The following is a 24,711-nucleotide window of genomic DNA, read 5'->3' on the forward strand; positions in this document are numbered from 1 at the left end:
GATCAATGCATGAAGGGTGCCAGGTGAAGGCATGGACCCTACCAGGAGAATGAGAGGTGGTACCAGTCATCAGGAAAAACTGTATCTCTATATAGAGGACCATCCTCTATATAGCCCCGATAGCACACCACAGCTCTATACAGTCTATTGCAAGCTATCATAGCACTATAGACCAGTATAGACATCATGAAAGTCTATATTACCATAAAGTTTGGTAAGTGTATTTAGAAGTAAAACATTTCAACAACTATAGACCCCAGTAGACTGTGGGAACCTTTTTCAATGAAAACCAAAGTTGTAGTCCTTGTCAAGGGAAGTCTATCCATAGTCTAATGACTTCAATAGGTTAAGATCCTAGTGAGTTACAAGGAAAATACTCGAAATCGAAGGGTTCAAGAAAGCAACTTGACCGTGGGAACCTTTTTCGATTAAATCAAAGTTGTAGTCCTTGTCAAGGGAAGTCTATCCATAGCCTAATGACTTCAATAGGTCAAGATCTTAGTGAGTTATAAGGAAAATACTTGGAATTGAAGGGTTCAAAAGTGTTAAGGTACACCTTATTTATGTAAGCAAAAATGCGAAAATTCACCTTATGTGTATTAAAATCCTAATGCTAACAGTCAATTTCATTGTCTTTTTCTTACTGTCATAATCCTAGTCCTAATAAGCAAAAACTCGAAAATTCACCAAGTCTTGTGTTGTGGCTTTGTTTGGCACTGCTTATGTAAGCAAAAATGCGGTCAACCAACAAGTCTTTTCCCATTCTTTCCTTCCCCCCCACTGCCCCCTCATTAGATTATCTTCCATATTTCTCTTACAATTTTCGAGTTTTTGCCTCTCTTCTCTTCTTCTTGCTTCTCTATCCTTCTCTTGGTGTTGATGTTGTTGGTGCTGGTACTGGTGCTGGTGCTTTGAACTCTGGTAAGTCTCCCTCCATAATTTTCGCATTTTTGACTATTTGACTAATCTTTTTTCTAACCCTCTCCTTCTAGCTCTCTTCCCTCCTGCTCCTCCTCCCCCCAACTATTTTCGCATTTTTGACCATTTGGCAAGTCTTTTCTCTGACTCTCACTTCCTCCTGTCTAATCCTCTCCTTCTAGCTCCCTTCCCTCCTCTTCCCTCAAGAATTTTCGCAATTTTCACTATTTGGTAAGTTCTTTCCTCTCTGATTCTTCCTTCTAGTTCTCTTGCCTCTTCCTCCTGTAATTTTCGCATTTTTGCCTGTTTTGTAGTTATTAGTTTACATGTATTGTAGTAGTTGAAATATAATTTGGAATTTTCGCTTTTTTTTAATTTTTAATTTTGAGAACACTATCATGGCAACAAACAGCTATTAAGAGAAATTTTTGCTTTGTGTTTTGAGCTATAAGAGCTACAATAGTTACAATAGTTGTGGTATGTTCCACCCAGCTATAGCAACTTTAATAGAGCTATATAGCACTATACACTGGTGTAGTAAGCCTGCACAATTGGGCACTTGGCTATATGAGCTATAGGGCTATGGAGTCTGTATAGCAGTCTATAGTGCTATGGGTGGCTATATAGCCTTACCACATTTTCCTGATGGTGGTGCATCACCTGGAGGAACAGATGGGCCAGATACCGTCGTGGTGAGTGACGGGTTGACGGTGGAAGTGGATGGCGCCCGCTCTTGCCTTGCGACCGGCGAGCCATCTCGAATGCCCATGAGTTCACCACCAGTCTGGGCGCTCATCCAAGATATATCCGGAGTGAAGATGTCGTTGGTCACAGTGCGACCGAATGCACTGATGGATGGGCCGGCAACAATGGGGGGTGGGTTGAATGCTGGTGGGGTTGTTGGCGTCCCTTCATCGGACCTATCCCCCCTCATAAACCTCACAACTGCTTGAAGTTGAACGGATAACCCAGTTATGAGTCTCTGGTGCGCGTCCACATCCCCCTGTATCTGGTCGATCTGCACGGCCATGGCAGCATCTGATCCTTCAGCGTCTTCGATGTGACCCTCCAGGTGATCTTGCCGGACGTCAACTTCCATCCTATCGCGTGTCCGGAGTGCCTCCATATCGACGCGAATCTGGGCCAACATGGCCTCCATCTCCTCATTAGCGAGAGGGTGCTGGATGGATGGAAGGGGTCCGGAAGGTGTGATGGGGGAGAGTGGATGATGAACCGGAGGGATGGGTGAGTCCCGGATGTCATCCTCTGGGGCCATAACCGGTGGTGGAGGTGGCACGTCGTCAGTGCCCGGTTCGATCCAGTGGTCTGCGGGGAAATCATCTGCCGATGCGAGAGGTGCTGGTTGTGGTGTGGTACTGGCAGTACCAGTCACTTCCGGAGCATCATCAATCATCCGGACGTCAGCGTCATCCTCTTCCTCTTGGATGGGACTGGGATGCCGAATATCCCTCTCTAAAAGGGCGAATAAGCACATGAACCCAATGACCGGAAACAAGAGACTTGCCTTTGCCTTTGGACGACTGCCCACTGGTCTTGTTCTGTCCGGTGGCCTTTGACCGGCTCGTCTTAGAGCGAGTGGTGACCGCCCTCACAGGTGGTGTAGCAGTGATGTCAGGCCTGATGCATGCCATCTTCCAGAGATGGCACAAGGTGCAACTCAGGCCAACCTCGCCTTTCTTCATCAACCGCGGGATGCACTGCACATGCTTCGACCAGCATCTCTCGCAACGAGGTAGAGGTCCATCGACGTCCGGCTATGACAAATTAGTATAGTAAAAATGATATTGACCGGACATCTCACTGGTTGTTGGCCCTTGCCCTTCTTGCTGTGGTCCTTGCCCATGGGACATGTAGACTAATGAAATATATTAGCCATATGAATCACCAGTGCGATGAGAAGTAAAACCTACCGGTTTGTGTTGTTTCCCCAGCTTGACGGTGGCCTGCATCAGGATGAATGAGCCACCGGTAAGAATGAAAATGATGAACATACCTTTCGCTTGCCTTGGGTATCATCACCCTCCAAATCATCGTTGTCATCTTCCGGAATCTCATCTGTCTCACTTCCCTCCGGTGCAGTGCCCTTGTTCTGTGGAAGGACAAGTATGTCTGGTAAATTTTGTCAGTCGATAGCGACTGTTTTTGAAGGCAATGAAGACTTACCTTGTGTTTGGAGGGGTTGTGCATCGACTTCTGGTGCTGTTTGCTATGTCAGTAATGTTAAGTGAAAAAGAAGGAAAGAAACTTGCCTGGACGACCGGAAGATCATCAACATCAGTCGCCATCTCCTCATCCTCATCCTCATCATCTTCCGGTACCTTCGCCTTCGCCTTCTCTTTCCCTTTTCCCTTCCCCTTTGCTTTCCCTTTGCTCTTCGCCTTCAGCTTCACCTTGTCAGAGTCGGTGTCGGACAAGACTTCCCTTGACTTGAGGAGACGCTTCTGGACCCTCTTGAACTGATGCACAGGGGGACTAGTACTGAGTTCTCGCTTGCGCGATTTGGAGGGTCCGGCCAATGCAGTCACACTGGATGCTGTATTTCTGGGGATGCGAATGCTGAAACGGTGCGCCGGTAATAACTGACCAGAGGATGGAACAGGCTGAGGTGCAGGCGCCAGTGATGGGACTGGGGGTGGGACTGGTGCTGGTGTCCTTGAGGGCGCTGGCGCTGGTGCAGGTGCAGGTGTGATGACCGCCGGTGCAGGGGCTGGGACTGGGACTGGGACTGGGACTGGGACTGGGACTGGGACTGGGACTGGTGCTGGTGCTGGTGCTGGTGCTGGTGCTGGTGCTGGCGCCGGTGCAGGCGCAGGTGTGATGACCACCGGTGGAGGGGCGATGACCAGAGGAACATTCATAGCAGCAACTGGAGTCATCACAGGAGGCACAGCACCTAATGTCTTACCATACAATGGATGCTTCATGCACATCTCCTGCTTGTGCCCAACACGATTCCAGTCCGGGACTTCTGCCAGTTGAGCGGTGCGCCTCTGAGCGCGAAATATCTCAGCTGCCATGGACAGCAGGCGAGGGGGGATGTAGGTAGCGACCCTCCCATGAGAGTGAATCACGTCATTCTGCAACCCAGGTGTCAATACAGGAAATACACAGAAAGACATTAAACATACCACTTCACGAGCAATCTTCCGGCTCAATCCCATTTTCTCTTCCTCCGACTGGGACCGGAGCACCTGTTCAGCCATCTCATTAAGTCCGGCGATAAGAGTGATGAGCGCCTGGTTGGCAGTGGCAGTGGCAGAAGCAGAAGCAGAAGTGGAGTTGGGTAACATGTTTGTGGTTGGAAAATTGCACTGGCAGATGAGTTGAGTATTGAGTGAGAGCAAGTGAAAAAGACACCCGGAAGCAACCGATACAAACACTTGTGAAAAATTTTCATCACCGGATGCCTGGGCCATGATTGCCACATCATCATTATCTATTTTTAGCTACTTTTTTCTCATTGTGTGAATACTATTGTTGACACATCATCAATATCAAATTATTGCCAGCAGAGCATCTGGCCACAGTAGAACACATTCATTGTTCCGGCGATCACATGAAGAACTTCAATTTAAAGAAGGCACCCAACACAAGAAAGAAAACCATGTCATCCTCGGCGATTGCGCAAGAATATTTACAACTATCTAGTGAGGATGAAGGTGAGAAATCATTGCCTTTGGGAATGTACCTGTTGACATTATCCGGCACACTAGTATTTGTCTTATTAGAGCCAGAACACGAGGAGCGCACTTACAATGACCCTTTGATGGATTGTTCAAGCATGGCTGAATGTGAGTTTTATCTCATTCCGGCCTGTCACACTGACAATTGACATTTGTCTTGGAGATTTGGATGTCTTGTCAGCTCATGACCGGTGGAAGGATGGTAAAAAATTGAAGATGTTGGACTCACAGACCACTGAGGAGCGCCAGTCATTAGACATGGGATTTTCATTGTCTGATGATGACCGGATGTCTGACCCTTTGGACATGCAATTCCCCACCCTGTCTGACAATGACCAGTCATCCAACATCGCGTTGGACCTGGGATTTCCTCCAGAGTCAGAAGCATTGGACATGGAATTCCCACTGGAGTCGGACGATGATGTGTTTGACATGGGATTTCTACCCGAATCCGGAGATGATGCACTCTCCCTTCACCCGGCAAACTCTCTGCAAGTTGGTCATCTGGCCGGTAACACAGGTGCGCCGCTAGACTATATCTAATACATTGACTTTCTCATTTTCAATTCATTCAATGATAATCAACTAGAAGGCTGGCCTCTACAGATGGGTTTTGACACAGATATGGTAGATGATGTTCCAGACATGGGGAACAATATTCAACCGGCAGAGAGCCCCTTGGAGATGGGTTTTCAAGCGGATCCGGTCAATGAGTTTCCGGATCAGTCATGTAAGTCTTCATTTTGTTAGATATTAAATGATTAATCACCTGCATTCAGTAGCCGTCAGTCAACCGGATCCCATTGGGTTTGTTATTCAGCGGGCAGTAGGTGATTTGCAAGTTGCAGTGTACCGGTTGGAGATGGACAGGGATGGTGGTGCAATGTCGCCAGAAGAGGCCTTTGCAAGGGAGCAAGTCTTTGGGTTCACTCGAGACTTATTGCTGGCATGTCAACTGATATCGATACCTCAACTGTCAACATGATGTATCTATCCAGTCAAGCACTATCTACACCTGTCTACAATACTTGTAATATAAAATGTCCATCTATCCAAACTCCTGCTCGCCTTTCCGGTTGACTTTTTGACCGGAACCCTGGTCTCTGCTGCCAATTGTCTGAGTCCGGTGTCGGAATCCTCACCCGAGATTGTTTCTACCGGTTCTCTCATCTTCTTATCATGGCCTTCCCAGGCTTTGAATTCAAACGTTGGGCGAACCTTGTCCTTCTGTCTCTGACACCAGAACTCTAAGAGCCAGTCGACTTCAACTAACTGAAGCTTTGAAGGTTCCTTGATCTTCCCGCTGGTAGGTAAAAACTTGGCCTCAACGAAGTTACCCTGAGCATACATCACTGCGGACCATGGCACAGATGCCTCTGCCCTTTTGCTGCAAAACCCTGAAAAATAGCCAGTCAGTTGATCAGCACTCCAGATGCATGATTTGTGAAACTCGCTATAGTGTTTTGTGAGGAACATCCGGATGAGATGTTGCTTGCTCTCTAGGTTAAGGTTCTGAATGTCCGGTATAACCGGAAGCCCATAGGTAATCCACCCCCAAAGGATAATCATCCTTCTTTCCCCTTGGTTTTCTCCTCTTCTTCCCATCCCCCTCATTGTCATTGTCATCTTCATTCTGGTCAACTCCTGGTATCATCCCCAAGTGTGATAAGTGCTTGATTGAATGATGCAAGATTGTGAAAAAAGAAGCTTACCAAACTCTTCTCCAGCATAGGCATTCCACTCCAATATCATGGGCTTCCAGTCCTTTGTACCTGTAAAACTATTGCCCTCCAACTTTTCATTGAAGTCAATTCTTCCAACCGGATCAGGCGATCTTTACCAGTGTAGGGAGTATCCCTACGCTAGGCTCGTATGCACCACTTTTCCGATGCATCAGGCATCCATCCAACATCCATCCAACGTCCATCCGACACCTATCCATTCCATCCGATACCCATCCGCTTTTTGGATGACATGCGGATACCTTCGGATCTCCCCCTATAGCTCGCGCATCCGCCGCATCTGTCCTGTCCACGTCCATTCTACCTCATTGGTACGTACTCACACGCATTTTCTTGTTACTGACTGAACACAGACATATCCTCTCACACTCCAGTATTTTTTGGATAGCTTATGGCATGGTCTAGACTCGCTACCTATATATCTATGTTCCTTGAAAATACTGTACCCTATAAGCATGGAGGGTTTCGAAAAATACTTACTTCATGTAACTTTCTCCCACTTTTCCTGCACCCTACCAGAAGATCACTTTGACTTATACTCACTATCCATCTAACCTTTAATGAACTTCCTTCAACTTTGATTCGCATCCTGTCCGATCCGCAAGTGCCATCCGCTCCATCCGACGAATCTGTACGTTTCGCATCCTATCCGCTTCATCCGCTTTTGCGGATCTTTCATCCTGTAGGGTCGTTTTAGACAGAGACTAGTATTCCCCAGTAGCAATCCCCTTAAGGGTCGAACGCACTTGTTCCCAAGCGAGGCAGCAGGCAGCAAAGACCCAACTGTGTAGTAGATTGACTTCTCTCCGCTGCACTTGTTGTACCCACACCGGTTGAGGGTGAAAGTAGAACTCACCCATTGATCCTCACTTCGCCTTCCTCCATTTTCCACGCGGACAATATGAATATCCTCATACCGGCATGCCTCCATAACTGAGTCGCCAGGTCCTTCATCATACCAGGTGCTTTCTTCTTTGCAAACTCGGCCTGGACCTCTGTAGGAGGACCATCACTAGACCACTCTATCGCAGTCTGCTTTGCTTCCTTCAGCTGCTCTTTCGATAGACTGGCCATGACTGCAGTGAGGGTTGGCTGGTATCTTTTGATGAATTCCTCCAATCCAGGCCTTGCTCCGGTCTTTTCAATGATCTCCTCCTTGTGCTGCTGTTCTACCACCAACCGGGCATTCCATTTCTGACCCAACTTCTTTTTGCGAGTCTTTTCAGCTCTCCGGTTATAGAACCACTCCCGGTACATCTTGATTCATCATGAAAAAAGTCAGCAGTCATGTATAACATTAGAAGATCAACTGCTCACTGTTTTCCTCTTCTTCAATAACTGGGCATGCATAGCAGGGGCATGCACTTTGGCCTCTTTCATGGCTGCCTTCAGAATGACTTTTCTATCCTCAGTGGCTGCTTCCTTCCATTTTTCTAGGTGAGATTGTAAGACCAGCACCTCTTCCTCCGTCAATTTTTGCTTCTTAGTCTTTTCTGGGCTGTCCACTGATGAGTTGGATGGGGGCATTGCAAAGTAGTTGATGGGTTGGTAGACAAAAGCATGTATGTGTATTGCACAGTATTAGGTCACTTAAGCAATGTACCTGACAGCAAACCGAACAAGAGATTGTCTGCCAGCAAGTCAACACTCATTTATTGGCATGATACCCTCAACATCTCATGTGTTTCTGGTACATATAATTTAGAACTGTAAAAACATACAGACTTGGACCTTTATTATATAGCATATGAGCAGCATACAGCTATACTCTCAAATATTACATACGGGCCCTGTGCAGCTAAACTCTGACATGCTCGAGTAAGTATCATCACAAATGACTTTGGAGGCCAGCATGAATGCAGATACAAACAGCCAGTGTCCCGAACATCCCCCAGCAGTGCTTCAAGTGCTGCAGGAGGACAAGAGCAGAAAATGTGACAGAGCCATGCGGTTTGGTGAGGTGCAAACCATAGGCAATGAAATGTTGCAACTTGACTTGAGAATTCAAAGATGATAGGGGATACTGAGGACAAGCAAAGAGATGAATAATAAAATATGTGCACAAATGAGAAGCCTGTTCATGTCCATAGAATGGGTTATTGGTTTGAACTGTTCCCTTGGAGCATGTTTTACAATGCCAGTGTCCTCACTGAAGTTCATCCAATGTGTTCACATTGCCTCACATACATCATCTAACTGGGAAGTATAATTTGCTGGCAGTGACACACTGAATGCCATAATCCATCAATTCTTGTTGTGATTGCCCACATGCATCCTCTAACTCATACTGACTGCTTCAGCCTGAGCTCCTGTTATAATACCTGAATTACTTCTGAGACCAACACCCTGTGACACTGATTAGAAAGAAGTATATGTTACTGCTGGAGCCTCTTAATCTTGAACCTTGAAATGTCACCGGTCACTCCAACCTATATATCCTAAATGGAGAGATCGTTGTGGACTTCATTATCCTTTATGGTCATATGACAATGATCTGCTTGGATTATCAAATCGGTCCTTTGCTCCGGTAGGCACATGACTGTTGCTGAATGACTAACAGCAAGGCAAAATATCCTTTATAGTAATATGACACCAGAACAGTGATCGGGTTGGATTATAAAATCAGTCCCTTGCTCCGGTAGAACTTCACATCAGGTTGCTGAATGACTAACAGCAAGGGAATATGTCCTTTATAGTAATATGACACCAGAACAATGATCCAGTTGGATTATCAAATCGGTCCCTTGTTCCAGTAGGCACATAACTTCACATTGGGTTGCTCCATGACTAAACAAGGGAAAATGAGGTGATGCCGACAGTTCAGAGTTGATGGAAGCACGATCCAGTGGAGTCAAGTACCTCCCAGTCATCAAGCTTAAGTGCACTCCCTGGTTCAACAATCCTTTCCGGTGGTAGTATCAATATGGCAAAGACTAAACAAAAAGGAATCACATACACTCCTCCTATGAAGAAACGATTGCCTCAGCTGTATAAGCTCAAGGAGAAAACTACAGCCAGAGGATCCAGATCATCTTGGGTGAAAGACTCATGGTCTCCAAAAGCAAAGTCGGCAACATCATCACCGATGAAATCTCCTTCAAAGCAAAAATCCGGGTCCTCTCAGATGCTCCATGAAGGTCCTGACTTTGACTTTGACCAAGGTGACATCCCCCAGCCTAAATTACCGAAATCTCTGGCAAGCAGCAGTCATCCTCATTTCCAGAGTCTGAATCTGACTGGATCATACAGGGTCAGAATGCATATCTCTGGCAATGGAAGGGCAAGTTCAAGGACTATATAAACTTACTCATGGTCAGAGAAGCCCCTCCGGCAGACCGACTTTGCTCAGTGTGCAAGAAGGATGGGGTGTATAAATGTCATGGCTGTTTCAATGAGCCCCTCTTTTGCACAGACTGCTGCAGAATACAGCATCAAAGACATCCATTCCATCGCATCAGTCAATGGACCGGATCATTTTTTCAAGAAACTTCGCTCATTAAAGTCAGCCTCCACATTCACCTCACTCATGACGGTGTGGATACAACAAGTGCAGCAGAGAGAAATCCATCTACTACACAGTTGGGTCTTTGCTGCCTACTGCCTCACTTGAGAACAAGCACGCTCGACCCTAAAGGGGATTGCTACTGGGGAGTACTAGTCTCTGTCTAAATGACCCTAATCAACCCTACCGCAGGTAGGATGAGGATCCGCAAAAATGCGGAACAAGCAGAACTTGCGCGGAACAAGCGGAACCCGAGCGGAACTCAAGCGGAATGGAAAGGAATGAAACGGAACTCAAACAGGATAAAGTGTGGAACATACTGATTTGTTGGAACTTGCAGGCAAAATCAAAGGAAGTATATCACAAGGTTAGATTGATAGTGGGCATAAGTCAAAGCGGTCCTCTAGTAAGGTGAAGGGAAAGTGGGAAGGTAAAAGATGGGATTCGATAAAATACCCCCAAGCCCTGAGTACCACTACTTAAAGGGAAGATTATTTTTAAGGAACACTGAGGTACAGGTAGTAAGTCTCTCAGGAAGCGGAAGTGAAGGCAGGCAGTGCACATGAGTGCAATACTCCGGAATAGGGGTCCGTGCCATAAGGGCATGTGTCAATTTGATCCAGATAACGTTAGGAACAATGGGAAGAGAGATACAGCATACCAATGGACCTGGAAGGATAGGGACAGGACATGCAAAGGTTGTCCGATGATGCGTGGGAATATCGGATAGTGCGGGCGGGTTCCGAAGGATGCGCGGGAATGCGGAACCCATCGGACGATGCGCGGGAAACACAGAACGTGCGGAATACGCGGAACTGATGTGAGACGATGCAGAAAGGATGGGGTTTTACACCTACAGTGGGGGAATTCCCCACAACGGCACTCCATGTCCCAGCAGCACAGATTACATGTCAGACATCTTTGAATGGTCAGATACCGATGAAAATATAGACTACAATGACTATCCGGAGGGACCTTCTATCCCACCGGTCACAAATTCAGATCATCCAGCTATAACTGTAGTGGATAAGTCCGGAGTTCACTCTCTTTCCATATGGTATTGCCACTGCCCTGGTTCTCTCAACCAAGACATGCAGCTCTTCCAAACAGGCTTGTTCCCAGCTTCTTTCACCAGACCGAAAACTGCATTTACATTCTCTGTCTTGGACAACTTTCTGCTAGACAATCTTGAGTGCGGGACATCAGCGATGAATTACTACAGCAAAATTCGCAGACTAACCTCAAGCATCTTTCCACTGATGGTTCCGGTAAGCTAAGTTTCATTTTCTGTACTTGACCATCCCATCATTAAAGAACAATATCTGTAGGATCGCTACAGAGAGCTCATGAGAACTTCCAGGCAGTGGCGACAATGCAAGCTTTACAAGTGGCATGGATTTGCCCACAAAGATGACCAGCCAATGGCCGGTGATCTCACCCTATTTTGCCCCGCATGTCTGCAACCTGGGATAAACTTGGACCTGTCTACCGGTGTAGTCGCCCAGCCTGATGAAGCACCTTCTTGGCTCATCACCAGGTCTTTGGTCATGGATGGTAATTTCAAAGCCGAGCACATGCATCTGGTGAATCCATCCGATGAAGTATCATTGATGGATGGTCTCACATTCATGGTCTCCAATGAAAGATACAAGAGTCATTTGTCCATTGCTCAAGACCATGTCCAAAAGTCAGATTGCAACAATCACCAGGCGGTCAATCAAGCAAACGCCTCCCGGCAAAGGCTGGAAGCCACCAGTATAGGAGGATGTGCATGTGCATGGCATGGATGTTTTGTCCCACATTCCATGGTGGATTTTCAGAAAGGCGAAAGGTGAGTACACATCGCATCCGGTCACTTTGATCTCTGGACTTACAGGTCTTACTGGGAATAATCAGGCAGATGAACATGGACTATGTGTTGAGTCAAGCACTCAACTATAAGACTGATGGAATCTCTTGAGCCATAACTTTTTATGACATAAATTGTCAGTATAACAAGTATTTGAAGGACCGGATCGCTTCCAGTATATATATTTCCATCCCCATCGGCATGGATATCATTCCTGGAATAGGTTTGTGGCATGTACATGGCCACCAGGACAGCTGCTTTGTCCGGTATGCATCAAATTTCATCCATGGGGCTGGCAGGATAGACAGAGAGATCATGGAGACCCTCTGGGTGCCTTTGAACATCATCTCCCCATCGGCCAGGGGCATGGGAACCCCGCATCACAAGGAGGTATTAGATTATCAGATGAATGTTTGCAACTTCATGAAAATTATTCGCATCAGTAAGTCGCCCACCTCCGGATGTTCAAATATCTTCTGGTCTCATACATGATACTTTCTGGCTGATTCACCCTGTAGCTAAGTTTCTCTGCACAAAGTTAAAAGAGGCAATCAAGGGTGCTGCTGAGAGCAAATTTGCATTCCAAAATCTCAGCAAAACACCTCACCCTGACATGGTCATTCTTTGGGAGGCAGAGGAGGCACTCGCTCATGCAAACAGACTGGATGATCCGACAGCTATGGACATCTATGAGGTCCGGTTGGAAAAGGGTCAGTGTCCACTTCTACCGCTCATCTGGCAGGTCTGATCATGTTCTGATTATCATCTGGCCATGTGCAGCTCCCACTAGAAAACAGCAGGAGTTGCGCCTCCTGCAGGCTCAAAATTGCCCGGAACATCTGGTCACCAACTCCCCCGGTCGCCGAGGAGCTGCCACCTGGCTCGCAACTGGTCTCACCATAGAGGAATCTCAAATCTCTCTTGCTAGGGATGTGAAACGGCTGGGAAAGCATCCCACAGACATGCAATTATTGAGAGTGGCCCGACTCCAAGACAAGCTTCAAACTCACATCACAAGCTTTCTCATGGTGGCTCCTACTTATCTCAGAGTTCAAGTCGATGTGAATGACCCAGATTTGCTGGTCAACAGAGTTTGTAATTCACTCCTGGATGATTATGAACGGATGATTATGAAGACAACTCCGATCTCGATGATGATCTGGAGCCGGATATACATGATACTTCCATATTTCAACCGGAGATCACTGTCATACCCCTGCCATCCAACATTAGTCAGGTCAGGTGCAAGGAGTTAGGTCTTATGGATCTCATGAAAGAAGAAACTACCCTTCGGGAAGGCCAGGCCAATGATGCACTCCATGCCATTAGAGTTCATTTGGGAGATAAAGCCGTCATATTCCGCAATACTGTCCGGTCAGCCAAGTCACAGGCCTCATCCACCAGGGCATGGACTCAAATTTGCTCAGTGGAAACAGCAGTAAATCTCAATGCCAGTATATATTTGAAATGCAGGTTGCAACTGGCTAATCTCCCTGACCACGACCTCTTGAAGAAATACCTTCCTTTGAAGAAAGAAGACCTGAAAACAAGCTCTGCAGTGGCGGATCCCAATGCACGTGGTCAGAGGGACATGACTCTTTCATGGTTCTGGTCCTTGGATGTTCAGGGCGACACATCAGGCAATGACTGGATGACGGAATGTGAGTGTCTGCTGTATCCGGTGGTATCAGGATGTCCGGTCTCACATATTCTCACAATAGTTTATCGGGTGAATTGGCTCCGGACGAAAGCACTGCATGATCGTTGGAATGAGGAGGTTATTCTCGTCAAACATGAAATGCAGTGGTCCATTAATTTCTTTAACCACAAAGCCAAGCAATGGCTTAGTCATATGGACACCGCAACTTCTGCAGGGCTCACCAGACATACATGTTATGCTGCCCAACAATCTCACATATATCACCAACTAGCAGGACATGCAGAAGATACTTTCTGGAAGATGATGGGTCAGCCAGATGTACCGGTTTGATGGTTCATGGTACCGGTCATGTATTTGATGCCACCGGTCAGATAGTTAATGGTACCAGGCGGGTGGTTCATGTTACCGGTTGGATAGTTCATGCAGCTGGTTGTATAGATAGTTCTTGGTACTGGTTGGATCTTTCATAACACCAGTTAGGTAATATGAAATTATGGTTGACACATATAAATAATTTTAAGTGTCGGTCTCACTACAGCCTAACACATTCCCTCCATGAACAATTCTGCAACTCTCATCCCTCCTGACCAAGTCATCATTGCCGCTAAGGGCAATCACATCACTGCTGGGGATATCTCTCACGCCTTATTCTATGCCAATTCCTGGTTGTTGGCCATGCGCCTCTATGTTGACAAGAGTTTTGCCACTGACATGCCTGGCTATGCCGAAATTTTTTACATCTTGATGAAATGGGAGATGGAGGTAGGTATCCGGCCATGCTGATATTCTCTTGCACTCATCTTCTCTTGCACTCATCTTCTCCCCTGTCATATAGACCTTTGTAACCCCTTTCATCAATATATCTTTTCTCACCCGGTTGTCTGCTGTCATTCCCTACCTTCTCAAGGGGGTGCTTGCAATCATGACTGCACACACATTGGTGGACTGGCGACCGGATGTTGATGCTATCCTGCAGGATATCAAGGCATTGCGCCTGTCTGTTGATTCCAACGCATGCGATGACTATGACATTGCTCATATGCCGGACTACTTCAATGACTGGTGGAAGGAAAGTCTTGGTTCTTGCCGGGTGTCTGATATGTTGCCAAAGTCATCCATCCAAGATGTGATGGATTTGGTTGGATTTCACTGTTCACAACTCGTAAGCCCTCAGATCATGTTAATCTACACCAGATGCTCACAACATCCAAAATAGCCGGATCATGTAAGGTCCGGCCTGCTCCCATATATTCTTCAGGGCCCGGATCCGCTGCCAGACACAACCGGTTCAACATCTCTTGTGCAGTGCCACAAGACGCCAATTGGGAGAGAGTTGCTGGATATATTACAGGGAAGGATGAAGAATCTTAGAAGCTCGAGTGATAGGTTGGCCAGATTGGTTGGGCCAATTGATGAACTCACAAGGGCTGTCGCATCCTCACAGGCACTCATTGACCGGTTGAACACAAATGTCAGTGCATAGTGCATCCTGGGTGCAGTCAAGGACAACCTGACATCTGCCAGCATCCGGTCAATATGTTATACTATCATATGTTACTGTCATATTCACTGCAATGTAAATGAGAAGCACTGGTTTTTGTCTTTGCAATCAGGCCGTGTGAATGTGAAGCTATTTTCTCCAACTACTATCTCTCCAGCTATCATTCAACAGTGGTGTTTTTCCATCACTCATTTGGTTTTCCAGACATGGTCGCAATCCCACTAGACTGGGCTTTGTATCAGACCTACCTTGCCGGTGAATTGGTTCACGAGATTTTCATGTCCATAATTCATCAACGACTGGTAAAAAACATGAAGCTTGGACTCTTGGAAATTGACACTTGCATTGCATTAGAGCATCTCGCCAATGTGATGGCCACTGCATACTCCAATGCCGGTAGGTATACCGTTCCATCGCCCAATTCTGGTCAACTAACCACCATACAGTTCATCTCAAAATAGACATGGTCAGATACAATGATGCCCTGGACAAAGATGAATCCGGTCGAAGTGCGAAACGAGAGCAGACCCTCTTCAACAGATTCCCCCCTGAACAGAAGTATTTCTTGACAACACCAGCCGTCGTCGTCGATTCCGGAGGTAGAATCATTGTCTGGTATTTGCCTGGAGCAATGACTGCTATGATGATGGTTAGTCTTTCATTGATCTTCATTTCTCATTTCAGCTCAGCTGGACATACATAACAGCAAGATATGCATGGTGCAACGCATTCCATGAGTGATTTATTGAAGCACAGCATAACAACTGGTAGGACTGTTGAATGGAGGACCCATCGGTCTAACTTTCATCCAAGTCCAGATGGGAAGATCATGCCTGGTTGCATCAATATATCCCCTGCATGGTTTCAGCAAGGAAGAGAGGTATGTCCGGTCCATATGCATTGAAGTTGCTGGTTCTAAGTATTCCAGAAACATGGTTTCCCAAATCTTGACCCGGAAGATGGGTTTTCACCCGAGGTATCTGCTGCACTGAAAGGTGATGTCAGTCGGAACATTACAACCTCCCTTCAAAGGTCCGGTATACTAGTTTCGGCTGCACTTCGAGTCATGCACCCTGATCTTTATTGGGCCAGAATGGAAACCCAAGTCAGGCTGGGCGAATGGGCGACCCAATATCATTTGCATGAGATGTATCATCATCTACAATGCTGGACATCCATATTCAATGTTGTGTCAGTCATATGCAATTGCCAGACACCGCCTCATAGAGACCCAAAGTGCCGACCGGCGGCATTTGATATCATGACGACTGCTGGTGTTTATCAGCCGGTGATCATGGATTTTATGAACCTTGGAATCAAGTTTCTATATGACTCCGGCTCAATGTTGGCTTCATCATGTCGCCTGGTGAGACATTACATGAATGTAGAAGAAGGCAACCGGATTGTCACTGCATGGTACATGCACGACAGCATTCATAACTTCGTTGGGACTCCAAGCACAGATTATGCAAAATATGGCAATGTGAAATTCAGGGACCCAGTTGATATAGAATAGATTTGAGCACTCTGGGTCAACAGACTGTAAATATTTAGACAAGTGATGTTATTCAAAGATATATTTCCGGTAGATCTTGTGTTGCTACACAATGAATCCTCTGGTGGTTCTATCATGGATATGCCGGTTACTGTATGGATCCACCAAATATGGTTTTTGCACACACGCACCGGTCTCCATTGCACCCCATAGTACCGGCCCACCCGTCTCCACTGCACCCTGCAATGTCGGCCCACCCGTCTTGATTTCACCTGGTCTACCGGCCCATCCATCTCCACTGCACCCCATAACCCCGGCCCATCTGTCTTGATTTTACCTGGTCTACCGGCCCACCCGTCTCCACTGCACCCCATAACCCCGGCCCACCTGTCTTGATTTTACCTGGTCTACCGGCCCACCCGTCTCCACTGCACCCCACAATGCCAGCCCACTTGATTTCACCTGGTCTACCGGCCCACCCGTCTCCACTACACCCCATAACCCCGGCCCACCCGTCTTGATTTTACCTGGTCTACCGGCCCACCCATCTCCACTGCACCCCACAATGCCGGCCCACCCATCTTGATTTCACCTGGTCTACCAGCCCACCTGTCTCCACTGCACCCCATCACCCTGGCCCACCCGGCTCAATTTCACCTGGTTTACCGGCCCACTCGTCTCCATTGCACCCTGCAATGCCGGCCCACCCATCTTTATTTCACCTGGTTTACCGGCCTACCTGTCTCCACTGCATCCCATAACACCGGCCCCCTCGTCTACATTGCATCTCATATTCTGGCCCACCCATCTTGACTTCACCTCATTTACCAGCCCACACCGCTGGCCTACTCATCTCCATTGCACCCTATTTCCCGGCCCCCTCATCTTCATTGCATCTCATCTACCGGCCCACTCATCTCCATTGCACCTCATCTACCAGCCCACTCGTCTCCATTGCACCTTATTTACTGGCCCACTTGCTATCACACACTGGATTCACCACCATTCATAATTACCTATATAGTACATTGCTATACTACCATGCATACTATATACCCCTGGCCCATCTGTTTACCTCAGATACACCACACCCTCGGCCCACTCATCTATCACAGTACAATTATTGCCACCAGCCCACACCGGATGGCTCGTCTCTATCAGTACATTGTCACGCCCGGCTGCCCGTCTCAGATGGGTGAATTCACTGAAGGGGCTCGTACATGAGCTGACAAGATGCAAGCTGAGCAATAGAGTTCTGAGCCTAAACAGTCATGACACCTGTACTCTGGGGTGGGACAATCACATTCCGAGCAACACTGAGCACCGACTTTGTTGCATCTGCCTTCCAGACGGATTATTTCACGAAGGAATAATCCTTGGTACTTCAACCACATCAACAAAGGATGATCCTGGATAATCACAGTGAGGGACATATGGAAGGATTCGGAAAATCATAGTGTACATACACCTGCTGCCTGTTTTCTTCTTTGCTGGCCTAAAGAGTCTAAAGAAATGTCGAGCGGGAGATCATCAAATGGCTCAGGAATCGAAAATGGTGCATCATGCAGAGTCAGTGCAGCACAAGATTGATTATTGATGGTCAGTTTAGCATTTTTGGGAGGTTTAATACACTGCAATGTATAGCTGATGGACCCATCTTGGTGAACTTGATATTGGGTATGCTGGCGAGAGCTTGAAGGCACTGAGTGGTAAAAATTGAGCTTGGGTTTTTTCTTCCGCTTCAACGTTGCCTTAGTGCATATAATAGTCTGAACTGAGGATGCAGAAGAGCCAATAGCACAAGCAGTATCTGTAGTAGACATTTTCCATTGAGTCTGGTGTTCAACAGGCTGGTCTGAGCTAATGCTTGGTGGGAGCCGCTCGAGTATTTGCACATTCAGGGTTAGAGAAACATATGTAAATGACATTGTTATTCTCAAAATGACTAGTACTTGTCATTCTTGTGGTACGACGTCCTTCGGAATAACTAGTCCGAACTAAAAACTAAGTAATGCCTACATACTAACTCTAAAGCTGACGAGATGTCAGCAAATGCTACCAAACAAAGTATAGCATCAAACCTACTGGTGTCACTTGCTCGCTGCAAGCTTACATCTGATGGCACGATGGACCTTCTGTTCTCCTACAACAAGCGACCGAACAGTAACATAGTTAGCGATGTAATTGCCTGGTGTCCAAAGTTTGGTTTTCACGGCATTCCTACAACAGGTTATTAGGTGTCAAAGATGTTTTAATGAGAACATGAAAACTCACCAGATAAATGATGGAAACACTCCGATGTAATGGCCCCAAGTAACACAATAAAAAGGAGGTTTTAGATCACACCGGGTGGGCATATTATAGAACACTCCTTAATATGAATATAGCAGGCATTCATCTGCCATGGCGTTTGCAGCCTCCTCAAACTCTATACTGCCCTCATACACGGTCACAGACTCCACTGGTTCGGCCATGTAGGGTGTCGTGATAATACTGAGCAGGTCGCGCATTAAGAGGTATTTAGGGAGAGGGGAAGCTGAAACTTTGTACTGTGGATTTTGAGTTAGCCTGAGAAGTGCCTCTGTTAATAAAGTAAACCACTCACCCTGAATCTCAGGCATTGACAATGTTATATGAGCGGTGGTCAATGCGAGTAGAGCAAACTAGTATTCACAGTGGTTTCTGAGTTAGCCTTATGATCTGCCACCAGTGATATAGTGGACTACTCACTCTGAATCATGTTAAATTTGATGTCGTGGCAGGGTCTAGCAAACTTGATTAGACTTAAAACAGCGAGCTGATAGGGTACCGGTATTGAAATTTGATTTGTGTTGCTGAGATTTCAGACGGCATGAGTCACCGGATGCATCACTGATGCATCATAACGATTACTGCAAGTCATTAAGATCAAGAGTACAGTACGCACAATGAACGATGAAATCGTCTATGATCCCAGCAGGGACATTGGGTATGTCTAGGAAAGTGAATGTGATTTTGCACAAGAGCCATGACCAGAATGTACCATGAGGGGTACATCTTGAAGAACAGTGGAAGAAAGATGTATAGTGGGTACTGGCATTGAATACCTGCTGCACATGAGATGTAAAGTCAGGAAGGAAGAATTATTGGAGTCGGTGTCAATCACACAGCTCCCAGCGGTAAGGCATCTTTGGTGGCACATCAATAACCCAAGGTACATGGGGACAGCACAAACTTACAGAAGATATTTGTGTTGAAAGAACCGGCATTGCATGGAGCATGATTTTGTGGCTGTGATGTAAAGACAGGAAGGAAGAATTCTTGGAGTCGGTGTTGATCACATAGATCCCCAGACCATGCTTTTGTGGCTGCATCTCAGTTGTTAAGATAGAATGATTGAAGTCGGCGTTGATCACATAGTTCATGTTGACATCAGCTCTTAGTTAGTAATTGCACTGCAGCTGCTTTTGGCTCATTTCAATCAACTTCAATCATGATAACATTGGAACGAGTCATTGCTCAATAACTACTGCTGGTTCACTCATGCCTTTTCACACCGTGTTGTATTAATCATTTGTGGTCCAGGTGAGTATCTAGCAGCTGTCCAATATGACACATGTACTTATCGCAATACTCTCCAGCTCGTTTCAACTGTTGGAATCTTCACTCAATAACTACTGCTGGCCCATACTAGCGGTTCATGCAAATGCTGAATTCCGATATTCAATGCCCAGGTGAGTCTCCGCTTGTTCTAGGCAATATGCTTCAATTTACAATGCTCTATGTACCACAGCCTAGTGTGAGCTTTCACTGTCACGGTATCTTCTTCCCCTTTGACAATGGTTATCAGCGTCTCCCAGGTGCTTGAAAGCGAAACTCACTATGCCACTGGACACATGCATCTTCAATGCAGTCTTCACAACATTGGGATAGGATCCTAGGCACAGGTAAAGTCAGTCTTCTACGCACATCATCATCCAGGCTCACCTTGATCAATCCATAATGGTATTCAGCAACTCGAAACCGCTCTATTAGGTTTGGTTGCCTCATTACCCGCTCCACCACAAACACAGACTGGTGCCAGTACCACCATGTTTGTTTTCATTGACCTGTGGTCAGATCCTGTAGTAAGTCATCACTAAATTAGGTCTTTTTTCATGGGCCAATATTGATTTGCATCAGGCCCTGATCAGATGCCGGTGGAATGATATAAAGACGGATACGTTGTAAATGGGAAAAATCGTCTATCATTGCACACAGCAAGAAAAAAGGTATGACAGTGCCTCTATTAGCAATGTACTCGACTGAAAATCATATGGCAGATGCCACAAGCTCTGTGGACTACTAAAGAGCAGTGTAAATGGCTCCAAGAACAGTTGCCAGAGTATACCGCCCTACACAGCAGCGAGGACAAGGACTACACGCTCTTCTGGCCCAAGATTCATCTTTATTGGTTTAAAACATGGCCCGAGCGAGCAATCCTATTCCCCGACATCCTTGTGGAAACAATACTAACAAAGGTGCAAGAAACTGCAGTAGGTGATGCTGAAGATGTGCGTAAACTTGTTAGTCGTCAAATGTGGACAATATTTGATCACTAAAGCAAAACCTTGGTAGCAATTGCAGACCTGGTTCCATTGGCACACAAACGCATCCAAGAAAAATCACGGCTTAAAGAAGGATGCATCCATCTTTGAAGCTGCCCTGCTACCGAAGTCACACGCAAAATCAGTTGAAGAAATTTACATGGATATGGTGTACGACGAACGGATCAAACCTCTTGTCAAGGCTGAACAAGAGGCAGGTAATGTAACTACATCTGGTCGCCACATAGCATTGGGCCAAAAATTTTGCAAAGAGCTTCTAGAAGACAAGTCGGATGAAGTTAAGCAGGAGGTCAGAGAGAAGTATAACAAGCAGAAGAAGGTAAAGAAGGGCAAGTCAAACCACAAAGATGATGACGACAACGAAATTGATGCTGATGCTATTGCAAAGTAAGTACTAATTAATCTTTATAATTTTGATGGTACTCACAGGCCTATAGAGGTATTGACGATTTACTGATCATATGCCAACGCTTGCACGCCTTGTCAAAAAAAAGACTTGATTTATAGTCTCCTTCACATGCGCTGGACCGGACCCAAGGCACAATTGGGACGTTGTAACATTATCATAAGTGCATCAAACCATAAACATAACTACCAAGCTTACCTTAGTTAGGTGTCATCCATCAGAAACCCCCGCCAGAAGTAACTTTGCTCAATTATGCCCTGACAAGGACAACACCTTCCTTGCCGAATATCAGCAATACACTGAATTAATCTTCTGTAAGCTAATCCTTATTTTCTAAGTCGCTACAGACTTACCCTAGCACTTGACCATCAGCTGCGAATGAGCGCAACCCACTCCTGCAAGATGTCACAGGGGAAGATGAGACTAAGGAGCTCGAGCGATGCGACAGTGGTGGAGAAGCCAGTGAAGCACTGGCAGAAGAAAATGGAGAGGATACTGGAGAGAACAACAAAGGATCGGCTAATAATTCCATGGACTGGGATCATCCAGGTATTTATATTGTTTCACATCTACCTAATGCAAGCTGATGCATCAATGACAGGCTTGGCTAGTTCCTCGACCGGACTCAGTGATGCATCAATTACGCGCTTTCATAACACTGAAGCCAGCATCAGTGATGCACCACTTGATCATTCCGGATTCTATTCTGAGGTAAGAACCTTTCGTTGTTCTCTACTAAGCCATCTGACATTTTGCGGCACAGGCACAATCTGATGCATCACTCGAACAGGCCCCCAATGCATCACTTGCACAGGCCCTGCCTGATGTATCACTGGATTGGCAGGTGCCATCCTTTTCCCATGCCAAACTTATGTCGATGGGTTTTTTTGGTACCTGCGGCACCCCACAGGACTCATTTCCTTCGGCATTCGGCTCATCAGCACCCTTGTTCACTGACAATACTATTGAGGGGTTCTATGATGCGCAATACGACACACACGCTTGGAATCACGGCACCCTTGATTCACAGAGGTGGGACATGCCTAGTCTGAACTCTTTCTTGAGTTCCCCGATCTCTGCTGAGCGCAGCACAACCACACCTGAGCAGGATGACATCGACGTCCTTCCTCAATTTACTAGTCAGGATCCCGTTCTTCCAGCAGCAAATCTTCCTTCTCCAAATGAGGGCGCGCAAGATCTTGCCGAGGCTCACACTGGCACTGGGCTTGCTAAGTCTAAGTGCAAGTGTAAGCCAAAGCCTTCAGCTGCCAAAGTCAAAGGCAATCCCACCATGGATCCCACCCCTGCCATCGCACCCGCCATCACATCCGTGAATGCAGCTAAACCCAAAGTACAACCTCTCGCCAAGTCTGGTATGATAATGGAGACATCACACACTGCTGCAACTGCCCTTGATACTGCCACTACGACACAGAATCCTGGGCCTGCAGTCAATTCTGGGGCAGCTCCACGTGCTTCCAAACATGTTCTGATCAAATCGAGGCGGAGTGAAATCGCTGACACCATTGGGTCGGGTGGAACATCAACGAAGCGTCCCAATAACGCAACTATGGAGGGTATGATTCCTACCAAGTATGTCCCCGTTATCTTAGTCTATCCTCACTTGCTCAATGGACACAGGAAAATATGTACGAAGGCATGAGCCTATGTTTTCTTGTCGTGATCGCAAATTTACTTGTTGGCTCAATTTGTTTCATTTCGTATCATACAAGTCTCGGAATCTGCTTCTCTGCTTGATCTATATCGTAGTTCTATGAGTAATAGTCTCTGTTTTCATCGTATCAGTGACGAACGAACATAGTTGTGTCGTGTCATCAATTTAATCACTAAGTATATTGCAAGGGTGGAATACTGTGATGGGGCGAAGTGTGATGAAGTTCGAGGGCACGAACTAGTACATTGGGTCGAGTCAGTGTGCTAGGGAAACATCCTCGAAGTACCTCGAAGGCATTGTAATTTGGTAAGTGTAATTGATATGGGGCGCGGTCTGGGTATCATTCTGGGCGGACTCCCTGTCTATATCTTGCTGATCTGAGGCGCTCTCTGCAGTCCACCCTAGCCCACCCTATCCCATGAGTCACTCTCTGCAGCCCGCCCTATCCAAAGGTGTGGACCCATGCCCTGAGAGTGGCCGCGCCCATTAATGTTTAGTTCGCACATGACTCGGAAGGCGGAGTCGAGGGATGGTATAGTGGTAAGGGTGGTTGCACGCAGCTGTGAGCCCAAGGGAACCATGCGCAGCGCATGGCAGCGAGCAGGCGGCGGGATATGGACCTGGGCATTGTTATCAGGTACAAGGACTGCAACCGTTGGACGATTCCTGATTGTATACTGACAAGGGTGGTGGCACACAGCTGCGGGGCTGCAGGACGGATCAGTGCGCAGCATATGGCGGCTAGCAGGTGGTAGCGGGTATTGTTGATCGAGTACAAGTGCCTAAGAGTGACCGTGGGACGATTCCTAATTTTCAAAATATCGATCGGATTTGATGCATCATTGATGCATGATGCGCCATCAGCTGTAAAGCATCAGGATGCATCGTTGATGCATTACTGATGCATTGCTAATGCATTACTCCATCCAAGAATACACTGCAGCGCTGATGCATCATTACATCCCTACAACTGCAACACCATCTTGCATCAATATGACAATAGGGCCTGCATCGATGGCAAATATTCTAACTGTTGTTAAACTTTGGTTTCGACGTGTCCATTACCAAGCGTCTTTGGGGTGCACGTATAGTCTTGGAAACATGTCGGCTATGCTCTTACTGGAGATGTGGAGGGCGGCACTGGTCTCCGGTGAGATATCTTTCATTTGTTCATATTGCAAGCCAAAAATATAATGTAGATGGCCAACCAGTACAAACGGTGCAGGGTCGATGAGATATAGGTCTGCTTGACCTAGCTCGACAATGGGCAGTGGATGCCTTGGGTATTTGATCGAAAAACTAGAAGTTGATGCTGGTTTGGCTGTGCTGCCAGGGCAGGAGACCGAAAATGAGGCAGTCGTGAGATGGTGGTGCAATGTCCTGCTTAAGCGAGGTAAAGACAACTGCTAGACCGCAGTTGGACGTGTATTTAACTAACTCGAAATGCTTAGCGCGCATATCAAGATTACCAGTCCGTCCTCTGTAGCTTCAATCTAGGTACCGCCTCCTACTGAGACATTGCTTACCAGGAAAATTCAACCGATAATTGGGGTATTACGATTCAGATTCTCGTGTCCCGTCCGCTAACCTGCCGTCGTATGAGTATATGTCTACTCCAGGTGACTCAGTGCGTTGTCATTCCAAATAAGTACTCCATGACCCCACCCCACGCT

At 46.6% G+C, this 24,711-nt stretch overlaps 7 protein-coding genes across 7 annotated transcripts; 5 read left to right on the top strand and 2 right to left on the bottom strand.

Annotated features, from left to right (window-relative positions):
- Positions 1–704: 704 nt before the first annotated feature.
- EDB91DRAFT_1347016 (uncharacterized protein) lies at positions 705–1,286 on the top strand. Its single transcript, XM_041325904.1, has 3 exons — positions 705–921; positions 993–1,149; positions 1,183–1,286. Exons 1-3 carry the CDS (start codon positions 735–737, stop codon positions 1,253–1,255), a joined length of 417 nt encoding a protein of 138 aa, XP_041177247.1. The 5' UTR covers positions 705–734; the 3' UTR covers positions 1,256–1,286.
- A 154-nt stretch (positions 1,287–1,440) lies between these two features.
- EDB91DRAFT_1081997 (uncharacterized protein) lies at positions 1,441–4,355 on the bottom strand (the record flags this gene model as incomplete). Its single annotated transcript, XM_041315442.1, has 10 exons — positions 1,441–1,490; positions 1,552–2,391; positions 2,426–2,693; positions 2,741–2,794; positions 2,850–2,882; positions 2,933–3,048; positions 3,103–3,138; positions 3,185–4,016; positions 4,068–4,250; positions 4,320–4,355. The coding sequence occupies 10 exons, from the start codon at positions 4,353–4,355 to the stop codon at positions 1,441–1,443; spliced, it is 2,448 nt and encodes an 815-aa protein (XP_041177248.1).
- Positions 4,356–4,543: 188 nt separating this feature from the next.
- EDB91DRAFT_1081998 (uncharacterized protein) lies at positions 4,544–5,607 on the top strand (the record flags this gene model as incomplete). The annotated part of the gene is made up of 5 exons (XM_041315443.1): positions 4,544–4,598; positions 4,653–4,730; positions 4,786–5,142; positions 5,212–5,352; positions 5,402–5,607. 5 exons carry the CDS (start codon positions 4,544–4,546, stop codon positions 5,605–5,607), a joined length of 837 nt encoding a protein of 278 aa, XP_041177249.1.
- Positions 5,608–6,126: 519 nt separating this feature from the next.
- Positions 6,127–7,891, bottom strand: EDB91DRAFT_1248324 (uncharacterized protein; the record flags this gene model as incomplete). Its single annotated transcript, XM_041322919.1, has 4 exons — positions 6,127–6,266; positions 6,335–6,435; positions 7,221–7,621; positions 7,682–7,891. 4 exons carry the CDS (start codon positions 7,889–7,891, stop codon positions 6,127–6,129), a joined length of 852 nt encoding a protein of 283 aa, XP_041177250.1.
- A 3,066-nt stretch (positions 7,892–10,957) lies between these two features.
- On the top strand, positions 10,958–13,705 carry EDB91DRAFT_1082000 (uncharacterized protein; the record flags this gene model as incomplete). Its single annotated transcript, XM_041315444.1, has 8 exons — positions 10,958–11,134; positions 11,195–11,697; positions 12,015–12,157; positions 12,234–12,425; positions 12,496–12,810; positions 12,852–13,089; positions 13,189–13,376; positions 13,437–13,705. The coding sequence occupies 8 exons, from the start codon at positions 10,958–10,960 to the stop codon at positions 13,703–13,705; spliced, it is 2,025 nt and encodes a 674-aa protein (XP_041177251.1).
- Positions 13,706–13,930: 225 nt separating this feature from the next.
- EDB91DRAFT_1248327 (uncharacterized protein) lies at positions 13,931–14,746 on the top strand (the record flags this gene model as incomplete). Its single annotated transcript, XM_041322920.1, has 3 exons — positions 13,931–14,137; positions 14,211–14,537; positions 14,606–14,746. The coding sequence occupies 3 exons, from the start codon at positions 13,931–13,933 to the stop codon at positions 14,744–14,746; spliced, it is 675 nt and encodes a 224-aa protein (XP_041177252.1).
- Positions 14,747–20,672: 5,926 nt separating this feature from the next.
- On the top strand, positions 20,673–23,026 carry EDB91DRAFT_1248329 (uncharacterized protein; the record flags this gene model as incomplete). Its single annotated transcript, XM_041322921.1, has 7 exons — positions 20,673–20,915; positions 20,968–21,344; positions 21,571–21,677; positions 21,736–21,912; positions 21,965–22,074; positions 22,127–22,956; positions 23,005–23,026. 7 exons carry the CDS (start codon positions 20,673–20,675, stop codon positions 23,024–23,026), a joined length of 1,866 nt encoding a protein of 621 aa, XP_041177253.1.
- Between the last annotated feature and the right edge of the window lie 1,685 nt (positions 23,027–24,711).

Source organism: Suillus paluster (genome assembly GCF_016628075.1).
Source record: "Suillus paluster strain FC165 chromosome Unknown EDB91scaffold_25, whole genome shotgun sequence".
Taxonomy (NCBI): Eukaryota; Fungi; Basidiomycota; class Agaricomycetes; order Boletales; family Suillaceae; genus Suillus; species Suillus paluster.

Bases quoted from the DNA above. Each gene is read 5' to 3' on its own strand.
- EDB91DRAFT_1347016 (XM_041325904.1), top strand. From the start codon at position 735: ATGCGGTCAACCAACAAGTCTTTTCCCATTCTTTCCTTCCCCCCCACT. The intron at 922-992 runs GTAAGTCTCCCT...CTCTCCTTCTAG, and splicing joins TGCTGGTGCTTTGAACTCTG to CTCTCTTCCCTCCTGCTCCT. The intron at 1,150-1,182 runs GTAAGTTCTTTC...TCTTCCTTCTAG, and splicing joins TTCGCAATTTTCACTATTTG to TTCTCTTGCCTCTTCCTCCT.